Genomic DNA, 23575 nt, shown 5'->3' on the forward strand with positions numbered 1-23575 from the left:
TTGTGCATGGTGTAAGGTAAGGGTCTACTTTCATTTTTTTGCATATGGCTATCCAGTTTTCCCAACACCATTTGTTGAAGAGACTGTCTTTTCCCCGTTGTATGTTCTTGGCTCCTTTGTCAAAGATTAGCTGTCCATAGATGTGTGGGTTTATTTCTGGGCTTTTGATTCTATTCCATTGATCTGTGTGTCTGTTTTTGTGCCAGTACCATGCTGTTTTGATTACTATAGCTTTGTAGTATATTTTGAAATCAGGGAGTGTGATACCTCCAGCTTTGTTCTTTTTTCTCAGGATTCCTTTAGCTATTCGGGGTCTTTTGTTGTTCCATATAAATTTTAGGATTCTTTGTTCTATTTCTGTGAAAAATGTTGTTGGAACTTTAATAGGGATTGCATTGAATCTATAGATGGCTTTAGGAAGTATGGACATCTTAACTATGTTAATTCTTCCAATCCAAGAGCACGGAGTATCTTTCCATTTCTTTGTGTCTTCAATTTCTTTCAGAAATGTTTTATAGTTTTCGGTGTACAGATCTTTCACCTCTTTGGTTAAGTTTATTCCTAGGTACTTTATTCTTTTTGTTGCAATTGTAAATGGGATGGTATTCTTAATTTCTCTTTCTGCTACTTCGTTGTTAGTGTACAGAAATGCAACTGATTTTTGTATGTTAATTTTGTATCCTGCAACTTTACCATATTCGTTTATTACTTCTAACAGTTTTCTGGTGGATTCTTTAGGGTTTTCTATATATAAAATCATGTCATCTGCAAATAGTGACAGTTTCACTTCTTCCTTTCCAATTTGGATCCCTTTTATTTCTTTCTCTTGCCTGATTGCTCTGGCTAGGACTTCCAATACTATGTTAAATAGGAGTGGTGACAGTGGGCATCCTTGTCTGATTCCTGTTCTTAGAGGGATAGCTTTCAGTTTTTCACCATTGAGGATGATATTAGCTGTGGGTTTCTCATATATGGTCTTTATTATGTTGAGGTACTTTCCTTCTATACCCATTTTATTCAGAGTTTTTGTCGTAAATGGATGCCGTATCTTGTCGAATACTTTCTCTGCATCTATTGAGATGATCATGTGATTTTTGTTCTTCATTTTATTAATGTGGTGTATTACGTTGATTGATTTGCGAATGTTAAACCATCCCTGCATACCTGGAATAAATCCCACTTGATCATGGTGTATAATCTTTTTAATGTATTGTTGTATGCGATTTGCTGGTATTTTGTTGAGGATTTTCGCATCGATGTTCATCAGTGATATTGGCCTGTAATTTTCTTTTTTTGTGTTGTCCTTGTCTGGTTTTGGTATCAGGGTAATGTCAGCTTCATAGAATGAGTTAGGGAGCTTCCCACCCTCCTCAATTTTTTGGAAGAGTTTGAGAAGGATAGGTATTAAGTCTTCTTTGAACGTTTGGTAGAATTCACCAGGGAAGCCGTCTGGTCCTGGACTTTTATTTTTGGGGAGGTTTTTGATTACTGTTTCGATCTCCTTACTGGTGATTGGTCTATTCAAATTCTCTACTTCTTCTTGATCCAGTTTTGGAAGGTTGTATGATTCTAAGAATTTATCCATTTCTTCCAGATTGTCGAATTGGTTGGCATATAGCTTTTCATAGTATTCTCTTATAATCTTTTGTATTTCTGAGGTGTCTATTGTAACCTCTCCGCTTTCGTTTCTGATTTTACTTATTTGTGCCTTCTCTCTTTTTTTCTTGGTGAGTCTAGCTAAAGGTTTGTCTATTTTGTTGATCTTTTCAAAGAACCAGCTCTTGGTTTTATTAATTTTTTCTATTGTTTTTTTAGTCTCTATTTCATTTATTTCTGCTCTGATTTTTATTATTTCCCTTCTTCTACTGATTTTGGGCTTTGTTTGTTCTTCTTTTTCCAGTTCCTTTAGGTGCATTGTTAGATTGTTTATTTGAGATTTTTCTTGTTTGTTGAGATAGGCCTGTATCGCTATAAACTTCCCTCTTAGAACTGCTTTTGCTGTATCCCATAAATTCTGGCATGTCGTATTTTCATTTTCATTTGTCTCCAGGTATTTTTTGATTTCTTCTTTGATTTCTTCGTTAACCCAGTTGTTGTTCAGTAGCATTTTGTTTAATCTCCATGTATTTGTGGCTTTTCTGATTTTCTTCCTATAGTTGATTTCTAGTTTCATACCGTTGTGGTCAGAAAAGATGGTTGGTATTATTTCAATCTTCTTAAATTTATGGAGACTTGTTTTGTGGCCTAATATGTGATCAATCCTGGAGAATGTCCCATGTGCGTTTGAAAAGAACGTGTATTCTTCAGTTTTTGGATGGAATGCTCTGTATATATCTACTAGGTCCATCTGTTCTAGTGTGTCGTTTAAGGCCAATGTTTCCTTATTGATCTTCTGTTTGGATGATCTATCCGTTGGTGTAAGTGGAGAGTTAAAGTCCCCTACTATTATTGTGTTACTGTCTATTTCTGTTTTTATGTCTGTTAATAATTGCTTTATATATTTAGGTGCACCTACATTGGGTGTATAGATATTTACAAGTGTTATATCCTCTTGTTGGATTGTTCCCTTGATCATTATGTAATGCCCTTCTTTGTCTCTTTTTACAGTTTTTGTTTTAAAGTCTATTTTGTCTGATATGAGTACTGCTACCCCAGCTTTCTTTTCATTGCCATTTGCGTGGAGTATCTTTTTCCATCCCTTCACTTTCAGTTTGTGAGTGTCTTTAGGTCTGAAGTGTGTCTCTTGCATGCAGCATATATATGGGTCTTGTTTTTTTATCCAGTCAGCCACCCTATGCCTTTTAATTGGAGCATTTAGTCCATTGACGTTTAAAGTAGCTATTGATAAGTATGTACTTACTGCCATTTTTTAACTTTTTTTTTTTTTTTCTCAGTGTTTTAGTAGTCCTTCTCTGTTCCTTACTTCTTCTATACAGAATTGATGGTCACTTTAGTTTGACCTCTGTCTGAAAGCTGTACTCTTTAACTCCCCTCCTCCCTCCTTTTATGTTTTTGATATCATATCTAACCTCTTTTTTGTACATTTGTATCCATTACGTTCTAATCATGGAAATGAATAATTTTTCCTATTTATGGTCTTCTCTTTTCCCCTTAAATCAGTCCCTTTAACATTTCTTGTAGCACTGGTTTCTTGGTGACAAACTCCTTTAATTTTTGCTTATCTGGGAAAATTTTGATCTCTCCTTCCATTTTGAATGATAACCTTGCTGGGTAGAGTATTCTTGGCTGTAAGTTTTTTCCTTTTAGCACTTTAAATATATCGTGCCATTCTCTTCTAGCCTGTAAGGTTTCTGCTGAGAAGTCAGCTGATAGCCTTATGGGGTTTCCTTTATATGTAACTTGACATTCTCTTGCGGCTTTTAGGATTCTCTCTTTATCTTTAATTCTGGACATTTTGATTATGATGTGTCTTGGTGTGGGCCTCTTTGGGTTTATCTTGTTTGGGGCTCTCTGTGCCTCCTGTACCTGGATGTCTGTTTCCTTCCTTAGGTTTGGGAAGTTTTCATCTATTATTTCTTGAAATAGATTCTCTGCCCCCTTGTCTCGCTCTTCTCCTTCTGGGACACCTATAACACGGATGTTAGTGTGCTTGATGTTGTCCCAGAGGTCCCTTAGACTGTCCTCACTCTTTTTAATTCTTTTCTCTTTTACCTGTTCAGCTTGGGTAATTTCTTCTAGTCGGAAAATTGACTTTAAAGTCACTGCTTGGTTTTCACTGAGGCCCTGTGTATAAAAATCGTTTTTTACTCTTAAGAATATTTTACATTCATTTTTCAGACTTCACCTTTTACTCTAAGCATTTCTTCTTGTTAATGACCACTTTTGTTTTGTGTGCATTCATTTCAATCATAGACATCTCATATCAGAAATTCAACTATGGTTCTTCAGCAACTCCATATGTTAATACTTTTATTCTTGTTTTCTTTGCTCTGCCATATCTAAATTCTCTGATGAGAAATTAAAATAGAAGAATGATCAATCCAAGTATAAAATGTGAAGGATACAGAATAGCTAGAATAAAAATGAAGACTAGTGTCATAATTTATACTTCAAGGAAAAATATGATTATATTTCCTTTGAAATAGGCATATTTTGAGTATTAATTGAGATGTATTATGCACAAAATTAAAATAATTTATTATAAAAATATTTAAATCTATTGGCAAATGCTAATTAATTTATGATTAAGTTATATTCATTTAATGGAGCATATGCTCTTTTTCCCCCCCAAATTTCAAGATTGCTGATGCTAAAGAAGCTTCTTTTTAAAAAATTAAGTAGAGAAACTAGTGTATTTGGCTTACTGATGGCAAATTAGAAAAATACACAAGTAAAGAAAAAAACATTATTTTTAAAGGGTAAATGAGATGTTTATTTAAAAAATTTCTTTAAACTATATTTATATAAGCTATATTTATTTAAACTGTATTTATTGATGGATTACCATATGTGAAGCACTGTACTAGGATATGATTTAGCAAATTTTTCCAATTTTTATTTATCTTATTTTACTTTGTGATGCTCGCAGGTTGATCTGCATTTTATGAAAAAGATTCCTCCAGGTGCTGAAGCTTCAAACATCTTAGTCGGGGAATTGGAGTTCTTGGATCGCACTGTAGTTGCGTTTGTCAGGCTGTCCCCAGCGGTATTACTTCAAGGACTGGCTGAAGTCCCAATCCCAACCAGGTAAAAAGTATAAGAGCATCTTTTGCATTTTTCTTAAACCATTTTCTTGTGGAAAAAACCAAGGAGTAAACATAATTTCCTCAGAGTTTTTTCTAGAAACTAATGTGTAATCCACAAAACTATTGTTTCTTCTTGTTTGTGGAGGAGGGGAAAAAGTGTTTTAAAAATTACTCTGTCTCTTCTTCCTTCCTCTCAAACTTCTATTTTTGTTTTTTAGGGCATGCTCCTCATCTCTGTATAATCTGGTCTATATCACCATATAAATCCTTTTTTACAATTTTGGTAAAAAGTGATAATGTGTTAGGCTTTTCTCAAAGATTGTATTAGACTGTGCGCTAAAGAGCGGATCCTGTATATGACTGTGGTCAGACTCAGAAAGATCAAAGTTTCCAAGGCTTGGCTTATGCTTGAATGAGTAGGCCTAACGTGTAAGTGCGATCATTAGGATAGTCCCTGCTGGATCTAATGTACTGTATATTTCAATCCTAGACACAGTATGCCTCCCATGCATACAGTCTGAAGAATCATTGGTAATAGCATCATGGCACTGTGGTTGAATCCACATCAAAAGTGCAAATTTAATTTGATTACCCAAGCTTGTTTTTCATTTAACAATACATAAAAACTAACAACTTAGCGATAATACAAACTGAATTATGTTGTTTATCATTTATCTCTATTTTATAGATATAAAACTGTTGGCGGGCAAAATTGTGAAGGAAAAAAAACAAGAATATTGACTTCAGCATGTTAGGTTCCTAGCAATTCATCCAGGGGACCTTGTTTTCTTCCCTTCTCCCTCCATCAAATGTGATTCCTGTATACAGACAGCCTTTCACTCTGATCCTAATCCCATGGTTGAATATTATGTAGGGCCCCATTTCCCACATGGCTGATGCCCTTTGTTTGATGCTGTAACTGCTTCAGATGCTATTAGTGTGCTTCCTCTTCCAAACAATGAAAGCCTTAGCCAAGTTAAAATGAGTAAAAGTTCGGGTGTTGTGGCAACCGGTTTTGTAGAATATGTTTCCTCTAGGGATCTTTGGGCTTAACTCAAGACATAGCAGGTTACATCACTCTGTGCTTTGATTACGGATAAGATACTCCAAAAATATGGCATAGTTTAATTAGGAGAGGCCTCATTTTGTTAAGAGCTCAGCTTACTGAAACGGGATTCAGTGTTCGAATACCTATGCCTGAGTCTGTGGAAGGAACAGATTTGCAGCAGGAACCTGCTTACCATTCGGATTGCAGAAAGAAGCGTCTGTTCATCTTGTTGGAGGGCTACTGAGACTTCTGATACATACCAATTTTTATTAAAAAGGCAGAGGATGAACTGAGCATGTTAAAGTGGCATCTGACTGTATGATTAAGACCATATTTTTATATATACAACCTGCAACCTATTCAGTGTTTCTGGGAATTTGGGATTCAGATTTAAGATGTCAAACTTACTAATTGTAGAGGTATTATTTAGTAGTGTAAACTTCCTTTTCAGTCTTCCAAGTGATGCATTCTTGTTCCACTGTTTAGGAAGGTGTCTGATGAACTCTCAGTAAACGATGGCTATTTATGACAATGATAGTTCCTGTATTTCAAAGGAAAGAAAAGAAAAATTCCCAGGAGTGGAGAAAAGCTGTAATGGGGTTATACATTCTCACTTTGAAAGCTGTCAAGGTTTGGGTGACCTCATTTCATACTGACATGGCAAAATATGTGTAGAGAACAGTGGAGGAAAAATTAGGGGCACAGTAGAGCCACTGTATAAGGAGAGATTAAAAAGACTAGACCATTTAGTTAGGAAAGGTGAAAAATGGAAGAAAATTTGTTAGACAAATAGAATAAAGAAAGCTATTCAAGGTTCCTAATTACGCTTCCTTAGGAGGACAAAAGAGCATACCATGAATATAACAGCAACACACAGTAGAAATGTCAGAAAGTAATCTTTTAGGACTTTATAAATAGCCCATGGAATGGAAACCTGAAAAATAGCAAGATGTACATAGGTTAGGAAATTTCTTGAAAGTATTATAGTTGATAAAGCATCTGCCACCACATTAAACTATTCCTGTTTTAAATGTACAGTGGACATTTCTGTATAGTAAAAATTGACTTGGATTCAGTTATAACTGACACAAAAAATTAATGTCAGATCCTCTAAGACTGTATAATATATGCATCATGTAAAAACATGTACAGTCTCTAAAGTTTATAACTAAATGAAGGGTAGAATGATAGTAACTATTTCAGTACACCTTGTAAAGCCATTAGTCTTCATACTTAAGAGCATAAACCATTTAACAAATTAACATCGTAGAATTATATTACTGAATATAGCGCATTTTTTAATTTCCACAATTTCCCTGCAGCATTGACCTTTTCAGAGACAGGACGACTACGAGTTCTCCAAAGTTAGAGCACGTATTGATTTCTTCAAAAGCTCCAGTTGTGATGAGTTTGCCAGACTTTCAACCTGATTTAGATGGAATATCACAGTGCAGCTGGTATTTTTATTCCTGCAGCATTGGAATTAATAGATCACTAACTCCCCATTTTCTTCTGCCTAACTGATCTTTGATTTCTGATAATAATTTCTTTATTTAATGTAAATTTTACATACACCTACTGTTTTTTTGACCATGTGTTCTCTGTTTACACTACTGTACTACCTTTTTCCCCTTCGAACTAGTTCTACAATTTACATATTAGTGAGTTCTCTTCCTTCCAATTCAGAAAGGTTTAATCAGATTTTACTTTTCCCACCTTTCTCTTCTAAAGATTATAGAATCCTTAAAATTCTCAATAACAACTGTGTAGGCTGTACAGGTAACTAAATGGGGGAAACACTGAGATCAAAATAACCAGGTGTTCCCAATCCTCAAGGATCTTAAGCATAAGAGTCAATCACTGTTAAATGTTTCAAAATAATAATAAACTGTGAAAAAATATGAAAGTGTTTTACATTCAAATCTCCATCTTCAGTAATTCCTTTGAGATGAGTGATTCTGTACTACTAAAATTATTTTTATATTTCTACCTTGAGACATTCGTGTGTTTTTTTCTTAATTACAGATTTTTGTTCATTCTTCTGGGACCCCTGGGAAAGGGTCAACAGTACCATGAGATTGGCAGATCAATTGCAACCTTAATGACAGATGAGGTATTTATTCAAGTTCATTGGGAACATTTCCCCCTACTAGGTACACCTAACTTTTGGAGTTCCTGTATTCATGATAATTTTCTGTGAATCAGATTTCTCTTTATTGAATCGCCCTTCTTCTATGCTTCCACTATGAAACTTCCTTTGGAAAAATTTGTTCGAAAGGGGTAGTAAATTCACATACATGAATATAATGCTTTAAAGCCTCAAATTCTAAAGAAAATTCATTATTTAGTGACATTTAGAATATTTATAATATTCCCCTTATACGTGCTGCCAAAGTGAGCACCATTGTTAATATCATTGCTAATCTTGTTTTGGGCAAAATAATTTTAAGGTCTCAAGAAAAAACAATGGCAGTTTATCTGAATAGTATACATGACACCCAAAAGCCATGCAACGTCTATTAACTGTCTTTACAAAATTTCCTGAATGAAAATGTTGTTAACCTGGGAGTTTTTGCAGCTTTAGAGGAGCTGTAGATGAATTTCAAGGGGCCCATGATCTCTCTGATACAGCACACAAGTTTTTCTATGTAAAAATTTAGATGTAGATTTTTCTTTCGTACTGGAAAAAGCTTTCATCAGCTTCTTAAAGAGGTGTACGTCTCAAATATAAGATCATAAAAATAAGAAGATAAAAAGTGGTATCATATAACTGGTTTTTTTGATTTCCCAAACACCTTATGGAAATCTGTTTTTATTGTTTTATTGTTAAAGAAGAGCAGATGCAAAAGATCACAGAAGGGACATAAATTCAAAATTAATAGTAAATAACAAATGGGATTATACATTTTCTAGAATCTCATCTAAATAATTTAATAATATATTTGTTGAAATACATGGCTTCAGATACCTGAAAATCTATAAAAAAAAGCAAATTAGTATTGTATATAATTTTTCCTAAGTTTATGAAATCTGAAAATTTGAACTTGTGTTTGGGGTTTGATATACATTCTTCTATTATATCTGTTAAAATTATGTTTTATGGTTTTATATGAGTTAGTTATTGATGTTTACACGTAGGAAAAGAAAAGCTAGAAGAAAAACATTTTTTTCGTCAGTTTCAGAAAGAACCAACTTAATGAGCATATGAGTTTCCTATGGCTGCCATAAAAAAATACCACAAACTGACTGATTAAAACAAGAGTAATTTATTTTCTCACATTCTGGGGGACCAGAAGTCTGAAGTCAAGGTGTCAGAAGGGCCATATTCTCTCTGAAGTCTCTAGGGGAAAATCTTTCCTTGTCTCTTCCGGTTTCTGGTGGCTCCTAGTGTTCCTTGGTTTGTGGCAGCAAAATTCCAATCTCAGCTTCCATCTCCAAACACAAGCCTTCTTCCCTGTGTTTGTGTGTGCTTCTCCTTTTCTGTCCCTTATAAGCATATCTGTCATTGGACTTAGGGCCCACCATAATCCAGGATAATCTCATCTTGAGATCTTCACCTTAATTACATCTGCAAAGACACTTATTCCAAATTAGCTCACATTCTGAGGTTCAGGTGGACATATATTTTGAGAGAACACTGTTCAATCCACTATAACGAGTAACATATTCTATTAAGGAAATCTGGGAGAAGACAGGAAAGTGAAAAAAGAGCTTCATGAGGACCACAAACCTGCTCTAGTAGAATTCTCTATGAGAAGACACTCATAGTATCTTTGCTTTTAGTGTTTCCATATTAATTAATATTTTGCAACTTTTACAGTATTGCAAAATAAATGGCACTGTGATTTGTGTTCCACAACTTAAGTACTGTCGCTTTCATGCACATTTGTTTCATGTTATATTATGTTTCCACATCTAAGACATTAGGACATTACATTAACATATCTCTAGGGCATGGGACATGTTATCTGGTGAGAGGAGCATATTGTGTCATGGGAGGTGCATATATACTCAAGGTATCTCTTTTCCTCATCCTCCCTTTCCCCAATTAGGAGTCAAGATTTTCTCAACAGAAAGACGTCACTTCCGAAGTTTTGTAGACTAGTCAAGTGCACGTAGAACAACAGAGAAACATCCATGTTTTATACATTTTAGATTTAGAATGAGAGCAGAGAAGGGACTTCCATCTATTTCCTTGATTAATGAGAACTACCTCATTTGGGAACAAGCATCAGCCGTCTAATGAAGGCTCGAACACAAATCCTTTAGACTTGAAAGTTTAGAGCTTAGCTTTAGGGCAATTTGTAACTCTCTATGAGCAGTGGGGTAGAGAAGCAGAAAGTTAGTCCAAAAGATGAAAGCTGTTAATTATAATAGGGCATGTGAATTACAATAGCACATTCATTGAATATCAAAAAAAAAAAATAAATAAATAAATAAATAAATACTTCTTAAAGAGAAAAAAGTTTTTTATTGTTCAAAGCCCTGGTAGAAAAATTGTTCTGCTTATGTAATTGCTTTGAAGGCTATTGATTAATTATACTCATTAAGAAAAAAATTTAATATGTTGATTCATAGAGGTTACTTTGGTTAAGAAAATGATGAATTGGATTGCATTATCAAACTGTGTAAATTCCATGGGAGCAGTTACCACTTAATATTCATTTTTGTGGCCTGATTTTGTCTGTTGCTCAAATAAATATTTGTTGACTGAGCTCTGTTTGATTTTTTTCTCTCTACTGGGAACTCCTTGTAGGTAGACTGTCTTTTCCTTTTGAGTTTTCAGACTTAGTGTAGTGTCTGGCCCTCAGTCAGGGTTCAATAAATCTTTTTTTTTTTTTTTTAATGAATTAATGATTGAATGTGCTAGTCATCCTAGCAATGCCTATTTTGAAGCAATCCAATAATCTATTTTCTCCCTTTCTGTTGAGTATAACTAGAGATAAATCATATGATTTTGTTTGTTAGTACTACTACCAATGTATTGATCCTTTTACATTCTTAAAAATTATTAAGCACTTCAAAAAGCTTTTGTTTATATAAATCGTGTGTCAATATTTATCATAATAGAACTTAAAACTGAGAATTTAAAAAAAATGTATTCATGAATTCATTTAAAATAACAATAATAAAGTCATTATATGTTAACATAACCTTTTTTAATGAAAACAAAAGCAAAAACAATAACAAAAAAATTACTAAGAAGAGTAGCGTTGTTTTTCTTTTTCTTGTTCTGGATTTTTGAGCTAATAATTTTCTGTCTCTATCTCCTAGATCTTAAGTCAACACTGACTCTTTCTGTTCAATCAGCAAACATGCCCAACATATAGTAGCTACTTAAGAAATACATGTGAAATAAATGTCCAGATTTTCCCCATCCTTAAAATGACATCCCTTACTGCTTAACATGGCATCTACCGCTGAAGAGGTGTTGGTTGAATCTGAATATCAATATCAAGGGCCCTGAAGGAGTGGTCTCTACTTGGTCCTGAATATCTTAGCTTCATTCATCTCCTAACGTATTGCAGTCTGATTTTTGTCCCTACCATTCTACTGAAACTGCTTTCAGTAAGGTCACCATTTACAAAATATACCATCCTATGTTTGCCACTCATGTCACCTAATCTCTTATTGGCATTTGACATTATTGGACACCTCTCTTTCTTTTTTTCTCATGAAGAACAACTAAAATTTGTTGTGTGCTTTGTTTTGACCCTAAATCTTTGAGATTTGTATTATTGCTTACCTCGAGGTCATAAATGTATCCTTCTATATTATGTTCAATGAATTTTATACTTTATCTCTCATATTTAAGTTTTTAGTATACCTAGAATTGCTTTTTGTGTGTGATGTGTGGGTAGAGTTCCAATTTCATTTTTATATAGATAATCACTTGGCTTAGTACCATTCATTGACTAGTCCATCATTTATTCAATGGTTAGCAATGCCTACCTTTCAAAAAAAAATTATCCACCTCTGTGCCATCACTATCTTAATTATAGTAGTTTTACTAGAATAAGCCTTGATCTCTAGTAGGACAAGTCCCTTCCTCACTTTGTTCTTCATTAATTCATTCAACAAATATTTACTGAATATGGACTATTCATCAGGCATTCTTGCAGTTGCTGGGGACATATCAGTGAACAAAATGGACAAAAGCCTTTTCTTTCATTGAGCTAATAATCTAGTGGAAAGACAGACTAACACATAAATAAGTAAAATATATGATATATGGTGATAAGTACTATGGAGGAAACCACGAAAGCAGGGAAGGGAGATGTGGGTGGGATGGGGAGAGTTGCAAGTTAAAATCAGGTGGTCAGGGAAGCCCTTCCTGAAGAGCCATTTCAGCAAACAACCTAAAGGAAGAGAGGGAGCAAGCTATTTAGATATCTGAGGGAACAGCTTTCCAAGCAAAAGGATAAACAAGGGCAAATGCTTTGAGATGGGAATGTGCCAGGAATATATGAGGAACAGCAAGGAGGATGACGTGGCTGGGTAGGAGGGAGAAGGGGAGAGGGCAGTAGGCGATGAGGTCAGAGAGGTAACGGGCCAGTCTGTGTAGGGTATTTGTACGTCACATAAGGATTTTGAGTTGGGAGGCAAATGGAAGATTTTGAGTAGAGGAATGACATGATTAATCTTACATTTTAAATGGATTACTTGGCTGCTGGATTCAGCCTTTGTGGAGGAGCAAAGGCAAAAGCAGAGAGACCACTTAAGAGGCATTGCAACAATCTAGGCAGGCAATATATAGGGAGAGAAACCAATGCAATTCCCACCAAAATTCCAACAGGATTTATCAAGGAGCTTGATAAGCTTATTCTAAGAAATATATGGGGCTGGCCCTGTGGCTTAGCGGTTAAGTGTGCGCGCTCAGCTGCTGGCGGCCGGGGTTCGGATCCCTGGCACGCACCAACACGCCGCTTCTCCGGCCATGCTGAGGCCGCGTCCCACATACAGCAACTAGAAGGATGTGCAACTATGACATACAACTACCTACTGGGGCTTTGGGGAGAAAAAAGGAGGAGGATTGGCAATAGATGTTAGCTCAGAGCCGGTCTTTCTCAGCAAAAAGAGGAGGATTAGCATGGATGTTAGCTCAGGGCTGATCTTCCTCACAAAAAAAAAAAAAAAAGAAATATATGGAAGAACAAAGGTCCAAAAATAGTAAAAGCGGGCTTGAAGAAAACAAACAAGAAAACAAATACATTTGCTGGAGTTTACTCCTAATTCACTGCTGCTTTTTCTCAGTCTACTTTTCTGGATCCTTCCTTCTTCCCACCCACTGCGTTGATGAGAACTTTGCTCCTTAATTATCCACTCTGGCTCCTACATTATCAGTTTCTCCCTCCCTACTATATCATTTCTATCACCTTACAAAGATGATCTAGAATCTCCTATCTTTTGAAAAGAAGAGAAAGAAAGGAAGGGAGGAAGAGAGGGAGGGAGGAAGGAAGGAAGGAAGGGAAGGCACTTTCTAGTTGTGTGATCTTGGGCAGGTTAACCTCAACTCTCTCTGCCTCAATTTCCTCATCTTCAAACTGGGAATGATAATAGTACATATTTTATGTTGTTATTGTGATGAATATATGTTTACTGCCTGTTATATCTTGGAGATAGTGGTGGAAATTAAAGACAAGGTGGCTGGCCTCATGGAACAACCCTGAAGTCATCTGGACTCCTCTCTTTCTTTCACAGACAAATCCAATCTATCAGTAAATCCTCCTGGCTCTACTTTCACAACATATCCGGAATCCTACTACTTCTCATTTTCCAACTATCACCTGGTTTTCACCCTTCTCACCTGGTTTTCACTCTTATCACCTGGTCCATTACCACCATTATTATTCTGTTATTGCAGTAGACTCCTAGTTGTTCTCTCTGCCCTCGCCCCACTTCCTTCTGTTATCAACACCATAGCTAGAGCAGTCACTCTTCCACTCAAGACCCTCTAATGGCTTCTCACCTCTTTCAGAGGCAAAGTCAAAGTTCTTATGATGATCTACAAACTCCTACAAGATGTCCTTCTGCCTCTTCCATCTTACCTCTCAGACCTTATCTCCTGTTACTCTCCCTTTAGCTCACTGCTTCCCAGAAATTGGCCTCCTTGCTACTTCTCAAATATAACATGCATGCTCTCACTGGAGAATCTTTGCACTGGCTATTCTCTCTGCCTGGAAGCTCTTGCTTCTGATAGCTACACGGCTTGCATCCTTGCCTCCTTCAGGTTTTTGCTGAAATATCTACTCATTGAGGCCTTCCTTAATCATCCTGTTTAAAATTACAACATCCCTCAGTCATACCCTGTTCCTCTTTCCTGCTTCATTTTTCTTCATAGCACTTTCCATCATTCATATGTATTCACCGATATTGCTTATTTCCTATCTCTTCCCTCCCATTAGAATGTAGGCTCCATGAGGGCATAGATTTTTGTTGGTTTTGTTCACTGCTGTATCCCTAGCACTTAAGTACTTTGATAAATATTTATTGAATGAATGTTCAGAGTTTATATTTTAGCAGAAAAAATAGTATTAAACAGCTAATTATAGAATTAATAACTAATTATAATAAATAATTATAATTACAGTGAAAGCTATCAAAAAAAGGACAAGGCGTTAGGAGAGTATTAGCAAGATATCTAATCTTGTTTGAGAGGGGATCAGGGCAGGCTTCTCGTAGAAGTCAGATGTATGTTGAAATCAGAATATTTGGTTAGCTAGACAGTGAGAAGGGAGAAGAGCCATTTAAAGTAATTAAGTTATTGGGGAAATTGGTGATAGGAAATCAATAGTAAATAAGGTTTTTAATTTAAAATCAAATAAATTTTGGTGTCTATATCTTTGAGGAACTTTAAAATCCTAGGAAATCAGCTGTTCTGAATGAATTTGGACAGTCGTCTGTCTAAAGCAGGTATAGGATCATGTGACGTCTTGAACTGTTTTTTTTTGTTTTTTTGTTTTTTTTGTTTTTTTTAATTAAATGAGACCAAATCAAGAAAGATTTCAAGAGAGTTGCTATGATCAGGGAAAGAGTAGAGTGGCTAAACTCTCACTGGGTTTAAGAACATTTGCAATTCTTAAATATTCAGATTATGTCTCATGGCCTTATAAAGATTTTATAAGAGGACAGATATTCTGAGCCGTCAATTCAGTGGCTTATGGCAGGGAAATCTATGTTTTCAATATTTAAAAAATCTCTCTCTCAAACTACAACTAAACTGTTAATATATCTTTGATGTCTTCATATTATCCTAAGCAAAGACTGTATATTTATCATATCACTGATCCTTTATGAAACGTTCTTAGCTGGAAAGTTAAAAAAAGACTTTGAAAATGATCATTATCACTTCTTCAGCAGTTTAGATTGAGTATCAAACCAGACACTAACCAATGGTCTAAAAGTAGAATAGAATATTCAAAAGCACAACTTTCCTGAAAATTTTGGAATATTTGGTCACTGTAATATAGAGCAGCATAAAGAATAATATAGTAGTCCCAAACCTCAAATATTTGTTCCATTTCATATTATGTGAAATACAAAAAATATCAGATGTATTTATATTATGCTTAGTGTAAATTAGTTTTTCCCCATTTATCTTTATTTTTACTTTCCCCACTTATTATATTAAGTATATCATTCCCCTGTATGTCAGACAGACGAGATTAGATTATGCTGCAGGAAAAACCAACTAAAATCTCAATGGCTTAAAACAACAAGGATTTATTTCTATCAAGCTGTGTGTCCATCACAAGCTGGCAGAGGGGCTCTGCTCATCATAGCCACTCAGGCACCCAGGCCCATAGAAGCTCGATCTCAACCTGTGTTTTCTCAGTCACTATGGCAGACAAAAGGCAATGTGATGAGTCACAGACCAATGCTCATAACTTCTGTTTGAAAGTGACATATGTACACCTAAATAGAGCACGCTGAATCCTAATATCAAAGAAGGCAAGGAATGCAGTCCTACCATGTGTCTAGAAGAACTGTGGTGTCTGTCAATAGCCTAAATGACTACCACAGCATGTGTGTGTGTGTCTGTGTGTGTGTCTTTGTGTATATAAATGTAACTGATACTTTGAATGGAAATATACTTCCTACACTGTGTAGATATGATATCCAGAAAATACTAATTTATAACCTTATTATTATTTAAAAATTGAGACAAAATTAACCTTTATAATTAGTTTATGTATGCCAGGGTATAAATATTGCTAAAATTTCTAATATATTCTATGAATTTTCTTCTCTATTTTTAAGCAAGGGCTTCTTTCAGAAAGTTTGATTTACCCACATGTAAATAAACTTTGCCAAGCTTGAATCATTAATTCCAGTTTAATGAGCTTCCTTTCATCTTCCTTTCCCTTTCCCTTACTCTTGTCTCCGGAAATTTCAACATTCATTCTAGCAGTCTAAGAAAAATGCATATCTGTGTGCATTCATAGAATAAACTAAATTATAATATTTTACATTAAAAACTTCTTTAGTTAGAGCTGTCTATTTCTTCAAATTGTTATAATCACATGTGAGATAACTGGGAAATGAAAACACTGAACACATTAAGATTTTATAATTATTTTTTATCTATAAATGATACTTCTTTTCCTTCTATAGGTATTTCATGATGTTGCTTACAAAGCTAAAGATCGTAATGACTTGGTATCAGGAATTGATGAATTTCTGGATCAGGTTACTGTTCTCCCTCCTGGAGAATGGGATCCAAGCATTCGAATAGAGCCTCCCAAAAATGTTCCTTCCCAGGTATGTATATTTGAAAATACTCTTGATTCCCATCATTTTGTTGTCATTTAAATACCTGTACTAGAGTAGTATAACCCATCAAAAAGGTGCAAATGAGGGGCCGGCCCGGTGGCGCAAGCGGTTAAGTGCGCGCGCTCCGCTGCGGCGGCCCGGGGTTCGCTGGTTCGGATCCCGGGCGCGCACCGAAGTACTGCTTGGTGAGCCATGCTGTGGCGGCGTCCCATATAAAGTGGAGGAAGATAGGCACCGATGTTAGCCCAGGGCCGTCTTCCTCAGCAAAAAAAGAGGAGGATTGGCGGATGTTAGCTCAGGGCTGATCTCCTCACAAAAAAAAAAAAAAAAAGGTGCAAATGATTTAATTATATCCTCTGGGAAGGCAGAGGCATGAAGTTACAAAGTCTTCCTTGATTCTATTCAACATGCCTCACTGAGAAATTGGTTTTAATGATACACTATTAAATCAAACAGTTTCATATGCCTGGAAAGATCTTAGACCCACCTTAAAAAAGGGTGTACCAGGGGAAAATTATAATAAAGACGTAAAATATAGCTTGGAAAAAAGCCCATTACTGTCTTTCTATATTCTGATACATTACTTTGAAATTGACAAGTGTTAGGAAAATTCAAAGGCATGACTTAGTCATATTATATAGAAAACTCCTTATTTCTGCTAATCACACTTATGATTAGGAAGAATTTTTTATGTTTATATTACCTTTGTGTGGGTGTATAGTATGAAAATTGTAAAAATTCTGCCTATAAAAATCTAATGTGCATTTTACTCATTATACAATCGAGAAAGATAGAAATACTGTTGGAATTGTTTGGCGTCATTTTCTTATTGCAGGCATGACTTTGTTGAGTGTGATGGTCAAATGTTTGTTAAGCCCACTCTTCATATTGCCTCTTCTATTCCTACTGAATCTGCCTCCTACAACGCTCCCAGTGTCATCTACTCAGCCTTGCGTTTGGGGAGTCCTGCCTGGTCTGATTCTATTGCCCTAGTTGATGTAACAGATGGCCTAATTGGCCCAGCCCTGGACTTAGAAGTTTTTCTGATTAGCCAGAGGTGGGCAAATGAGCAGGTCAACCTGTCAACCATGAGTGTTTAAAAAAGTCATCTCAATCCCACTATCAATTTAAGGAAAATATACTGATGTCTCATTTCTATATTTTCACTCTGAAGTCATTTCATAATTATTAAAGATTATTTGCTTTCCTTTTCTCATTAATTACAATTTTGTGATTCTATAACTGCAGCCACATAGTTTCAGTTGATCTACTACTAAAATAAAAGAAGTTGCTTAGGGAGTAATTGTAAGGGTTAAAGATTGTCTTATTTTTGTACTTGTATACTTCTTTGTACTTACAGTATTAGGAAAGACAATATAATGCTTCCTGAAGTAGTAAGAAAGGAACTCTTTAATTGATGTTAATTGGAAAAATTCAGTGAAAATAGTAATACATTGAGAGTGAGACTTTAAAGGTCACTTATTAATACCAATTAGTTCTTGAAACATTAAAACTGAAGTCAAGCATTTTTGAAAATACTCTGCCTTTGAGGAATGATGTTTTTGAGGCAAGTTGAGACATGGGAGCTCTGTATTTTTAAAAATATTTTTATGAGACTCTTGATGCAACTAAGTGTGGCTGAAGGAAAACATATAACTGCACTGACTGATCTCACATAATTTGTGGCCACATACCTCTAGTGGGCCCTTCATGTTGCAAGTTCATCATACTGTATTTCCCTAGTTCAATCATTCTTTCTAGATGACTATTTCACACCTATTTTCTCCCCTCAAACCTTCAGCCCATCCTTCCTGATCCTCACTCTCAAATGTTGACTTGCTTTCCACTTCCCTGATAAATTTGAAATGATCAAAAGAGAACTTCCAGAGACTCCTCCACCACACCTATCCACCCAGATACTCTGCCTTCCCGTGTATTGCTATTGATGAATTATCCAAAATCAGCCTTCTACTTGTGCACTAGATCTTCGTACCTACTCAAAGACATTACTTCACCAACTCTCCACTTTCTCCCCTATATCATCAGTTCTTTTGTTCTGTATTATATCATTTTTATTAGCATACACTGCCATCTACTCACCCATTTCTTTGTTCTCCTTTGCATTAAATGCCACAGAAGAGTTCTCTGTACTACCTGCCTCCAATTCCTCTTCTCCAGTTCTCTCTTACACCTACTCCAGTAAGGCTTTTGCCTCCATCACCTCACTAAAATTGCTTACACGAAGGTCACCAATGATCTTCACAATGCTAAATCCCATGGTCAATTCTCAGTCTGCATTTTATTTAGCCTATGGATCAGCAGCATTTGACAAAGTTGGTGACTACCTTTTCTTTGATATACTTTCTTTGCTTGGCTCCCAAAACACCACACTCTCTTGGTTTTCCTTGTACCTCACTGGTCATTCCTTCTCAGTCTCCTATGCTGATTCCTCCTCTTCTCTCTGATTTCTTTATGTTGAAGTGATGCAGGGCTCAGTCCTTAGTCATCTTCTCTCTTCAATCTACACTCATTCTCTTGGTAATATCATCCAATCTTATAGCTTTAAATCCTCTCCCAAATTTATTTTTCACCTTGAACTTGAGAGTTATTTATCCAAATGCCTATCCTGTGTCTCCACTTGCATGTCTTATAGATTTCTAAAACTTAACATGTCCAAAGTTTGAACTGAGTTGTAGGTTGTCTCATTTCTGTACCTTTATACACCTTTGCAACTATATATATAGTTGCAAAGATCATCTTGGTATATATATTTTGTTCATTTCAAAACCTATTTTTCTCATGTTTTAAACCTGTACCAATTTATCTAAATGTACCATTGTACATAAGATCATTTGGTAATTCCTTTTTGTTCTTCATGTTTACACTAAACATAAAAAACATGTTTACACTATTTTAGAATGGCAGTCAAGTAAAAATTTTAATTGCACCACTTTAAATTTTTTTATTATCCTTTTAAGCACTTTTGAACGCATTGGTGTGCTCTGAGATCACCAAGAGGTAGGATTTTCTGGCTTTTTAAAATCTCTGTCACTGACAAAAGTGGATGGAATAGACCTATGGGAAAACAGCACTTACATAAACTTCAGTCAGTTTTTCATTGCCTCAATTTAGAAGCTTCCTTTTGCAATAAGCTTTTGGATCTCTATGAGTCAGAAAGAACCATATTGTAAATCATTCCCAGGGTAGGAAGATATCAGCCAGAATCAATGAGGGAAATACACTTACAAAATATCTAATGATAATAGTTAATGTTTATTGAATAGTTGAACTATGCCAGGCATATAGCACCTCCTTACCCCAACCTACCCCAATCCTGGTCTCTCTTTGTCTCCTTCTCTTAGTTCATTTTTCTTCATAGCTCTATCTCTACCTGACCTTATAGCTTTATTGTTTGTCTCCATTAACAGAGCGCTTTTTCTTGCTCACATTTACATCTCTAGCATCCATCACAATGAATGGCACACAATTATGCCCTCAACAGTATTAGTTGAAAGAATGGATAAATGTCCGTCGCTTCATTTAATTCTCTCAACCACGCTCAGAGGTACGACTATTGCCACCAGTGAACGGAGGAGGAAACTGAGGCTTTAGGAGGCTAGATAACTTCCTAGTGGTCATGCAACAAATAAGTAACAGAACCTGGGTTCTTAGCCACTCTGCATGTTGCCTCAAGGGAAGAAATTTGTTTTTGTTATTTGCAACTAGCACCTGAAATTAAAAAACAAAAACAAAAAACCTTCCCACAGGAGAAGAGGAAGATTCCTGCTGTACCAAATGGAACAGCAGCTCATGGGGAGGCAGAGCCCCACGGAGGCCATAGTGGACCTGAACTCCAGCGAACCGGAAGGTTAGTGGAAAGCACTTTATGGACTTCAGAGACCAAATGATATACTGTTCTTGTGCGTCAGGAATTGCTGTTGTGAGATCTAATTTTTTTTTTATACTTTGAATTCCTACTCTTTGAGGGTGAAAAATGCCAATTAATTTGATTTCTCTGTAGTTACTAATGATTGTCATTAAAAACCAGAACAGTGGATACACCATTCCATTTTATCTTACCTAGTCTTTCATTTTGCTGTGCATAAAATGCATTCACAGATTCTTAGAATGAATAAGAGAGCTGTCAGTTACCCCTTCCAAAAGAGCCTGTTGAAAGCTTCAAGTTCAAGATGGAAATAAAAATAAACACCATGAATTCAGTCTTATAGACCCTATCTCATGACATGCAAGTAGGATGTATATAATAGTATTTTTTATTTTTCTGGTTGTAATTTGAAAGAGCTATATGATTTATTTTTCTAATCACACATCTTTGAAGAGATGAAAGCTTCAATTTATTTTTTAAAATGGTTCTTTATGGTTTTTTTGACAGCTTGTCTCTCTCTAAGCAATGTGTGAGCAGAAAATCAGAAACCCTTGGGTGGGTCTCTCTTCAGGGAATATGTGCACACAGCCTCCGTATAATTGAAGGCAATTGTAAAGGCTTTGCAGGATTGGCGCTCCCCTCCCCTCGAGGCCATTTCCTGTACTGCTTTCACTGTGTCCTCTAAGCTGACTTTCCAGTTCCTGACAACTCTGTGCATTTTAATTCTGCTCTCTTCTCTCCCTTTATGTATGTTTTGTCTCTGAGGAAATGTACTTTTACGTCTTCCTCAGGCTCCATATACCTATTTTGAGATGGTTCAATTTTTTCCTTTTCCCTTTACTGGAAGTGTTGTTACTCCTGTTTGCTTTCATATTTTCAAACGCTGCCTTTTCATTTTTGGTGGTTTTTTTTTCTCTCTGTCTCGGGTGTAACATGCCACATAGCTTAGATTTTTTTCGAAGTTCACTTTTCCTTACTGCTTCCTAAATCCTCCCAGGTCACCAATATCCGGTCTCTTCGCTTCTCCAGAGTTCTTCCACAGATTCTGTTGCTGACATGACTTGAAGTATCCATTGCTCATCTGCTCTCCTGGAGTTGCTGGTGTACATCTGGGCTGTTCTTGCACTGTTCTCTGCAATGACTTCCGGATTTAGATTTTTGCTGCTAAAAGCACGTTTATTACACAGTAATATAACACCTATTTAGACTAATGTGTGCCCTGATAAGTAATTAATTAAAAGAAGACAATGGTCTAATAGAAAGTGCTATCAAAACTATAAATATTCACCACTAAGTAATAGTTCATAACCACCTCAAATTCTTTTTGGGATTAGGTGGAATGTAAATCATAAATGAATGAATAATAGACTAGTCGATTAAATCTATTTTGAATTGTGACTTTGATAAATTAACAAATCATTCAGAAATGATCCCCCAGATTAAAAATATGCATATATTTTACCAAACACTAGTAGGGAACCTAAGATGGTCTGTGTGTGTGTGTGAATTTCACAGGTTCTCTGCAAGCCTGAGTTTTAAATGTCCTTTTTCTCAATTGAAATTTCATCCTTCTCAGCCTCTCCTACTCCATATCCCTCTGATGGAAGCAATCACTAGGAAAACATAGTGATTCTATCACTCCCATAATAGTAAGAGAGTTACTAATACGTTACTACCATGTCTACTTCAGTCAAATCAGAGCAATTAAAAATAATAGTGTCGGGGCTGGCTCGGTGGCGCAAGTGGTTAAGTGCGCACGCTCTGCTGCGGCGGCCCGGGGTTCGCGGGTTCGGAACCCTGGGCGCGCACCAACGCACTGCTTGGCAAGCCATGCTGTTGCAGTGTCCCATATAAAGTGGAGGAAGATGGGTACAGATGTTAGCCCAGGACCAGTCTTCCTCAGCAAAAAAAAGAGGGGGGAAGGATTGGCAGATGTTAGCACAGGGCCGATCTCACAAAAAAAAATAAAATAATAGTGTCAATGCAAAATAACCAATAACCGTTCTATAGATAAGAAAGATAAAATGAGTTTTACCTCAGTCAGGATGACGTTAATCTGGGAAGACAGTTTCCACAAGGGAAGAAAACCTTCTGGAGAAGCATGGTTTTCAGTACAGTCTTATACCTTTTTAGAACAAAGAACATACATTAAACACATCCCGGCTACATATTCACCCAAGTTTCAAAGAAGTATTCAGTTGCAAATTAGCAGGTCAACATGACCCTGAAGTCGGGAAAGGGGCTAATACAGGCATTACGGATAGGGTATACAGGGGAAGTGTGCATTCTTATCTTAAGAGAGATTATTCTTTACTTTAAAGGTTAAAGCAGATGTGCAATGTATGTTTGATAGGCCATAAGTCAGGCTTCTGTAGTTCAAGCCGAATCAGTTTTGAACCTGAATAGTTACCCCATATACCTCAATATGTGAAAATCTCTTGTCAATAGCCAAAATTTTCAGTCATTCTGAAGATGTCCATTTTCCAAGGCAAACCAGAATTTGTTTCTCAAGAAAACAGTCATTTTTGAGGTGATTCTTAGGTTGCCAAATGAATATTCTTGTTCAAAAAATAAATAACAAAAGATTAATATTTTTGCGTGATCCAAGTATATTCAGCATACTGGCAGTGTATTGGAACATAATAGGTTTTTTTTAACCTCCATGTAGGAACTTAATCATAGTCTTGTTCATTTTAATGTGACATCTTTATTCCACGGAGCACAAAGAGCTCTTAGTAGTCAAGTGTTAAGTCTGAATATTATTATTAAATGTTCAAAGAATGAGAAAACCTGTTCATTAATGCTTTCATTCCTAATAGATTGAGGAAAAATTTTAGTCCTCGAATTTTAGGCAACATTTCCCAATTTAATACTCTATCCCACCCCCCCGAAAAAAAAAGATTCTCTTTCAAGTGTTTCAGTGTGGTTTTTGGATATATTCAGAATAAATGGATTTATACCAAGTAAGGTTATCATTGTCTCATGAATGATAAATGTTGAGATATGCTTAGATGATAATGGATCAAAATTATATTTATCTAGGTTGGTTATTATAAAGTCCCCCTCCTTGTTTCCTAAAAATGAAAACGCCTATGGAACCTACCTGTCTCCACCAAGTATTACTGTCACCTATAAGGCCATTTAGATGCCAGTCTGGATCAA

The 23575-nt window shown here is 35.9% G+C and overlaps 1 protein-coding gene across 3 annotated transcripts in view; it reads left to right on the top strand.

The window, feature by feature from the left end:
• Window positions 1–23575, top strand: part of SLC4A10 (solute carrier family 4 member 10) — a 212320-nt gene that overhangs the window by 108001 nt on the left and 80744 nt on the right. For all 3 annotated transcript variants that reach the window (XM_058549098.1, XM_058549099.1, XM_058549100.1), the window contains 4 exons: window positions 4550–4707; window positions 7780–7867; window positions 16369–16515; window positions 20295–20395. In XM_058549098.1, coding sequence (XP_058405081.1) covers window positions 4550–4707; window positions 7780–7867; window positions 16369–16515; window positions 20295–20395 — 494 coding nt within the window. The remainder of the gene's footprint in view (window positions 1–4549; window positions 4708–7779; window positions 7868–16368; window positions 16516–20294; window positions 20396–23575) is intronic.

This window comes from Diceros bicornis, chromosome 10, assembly GCF_020826845.1.
Source record: "Diceros bicornis minor isolate mBicDic1 chromosome 10, mDicBic1.mat.cur, whole genome shotgun sequence".
Taxonomy (NCBI): domain Eukaryota; kingdom Metazoa; phylum Chordata; class Mammalia; order Perissodactyla; family Rhinocerotidae; genus Diceros; species Diceros bicornis.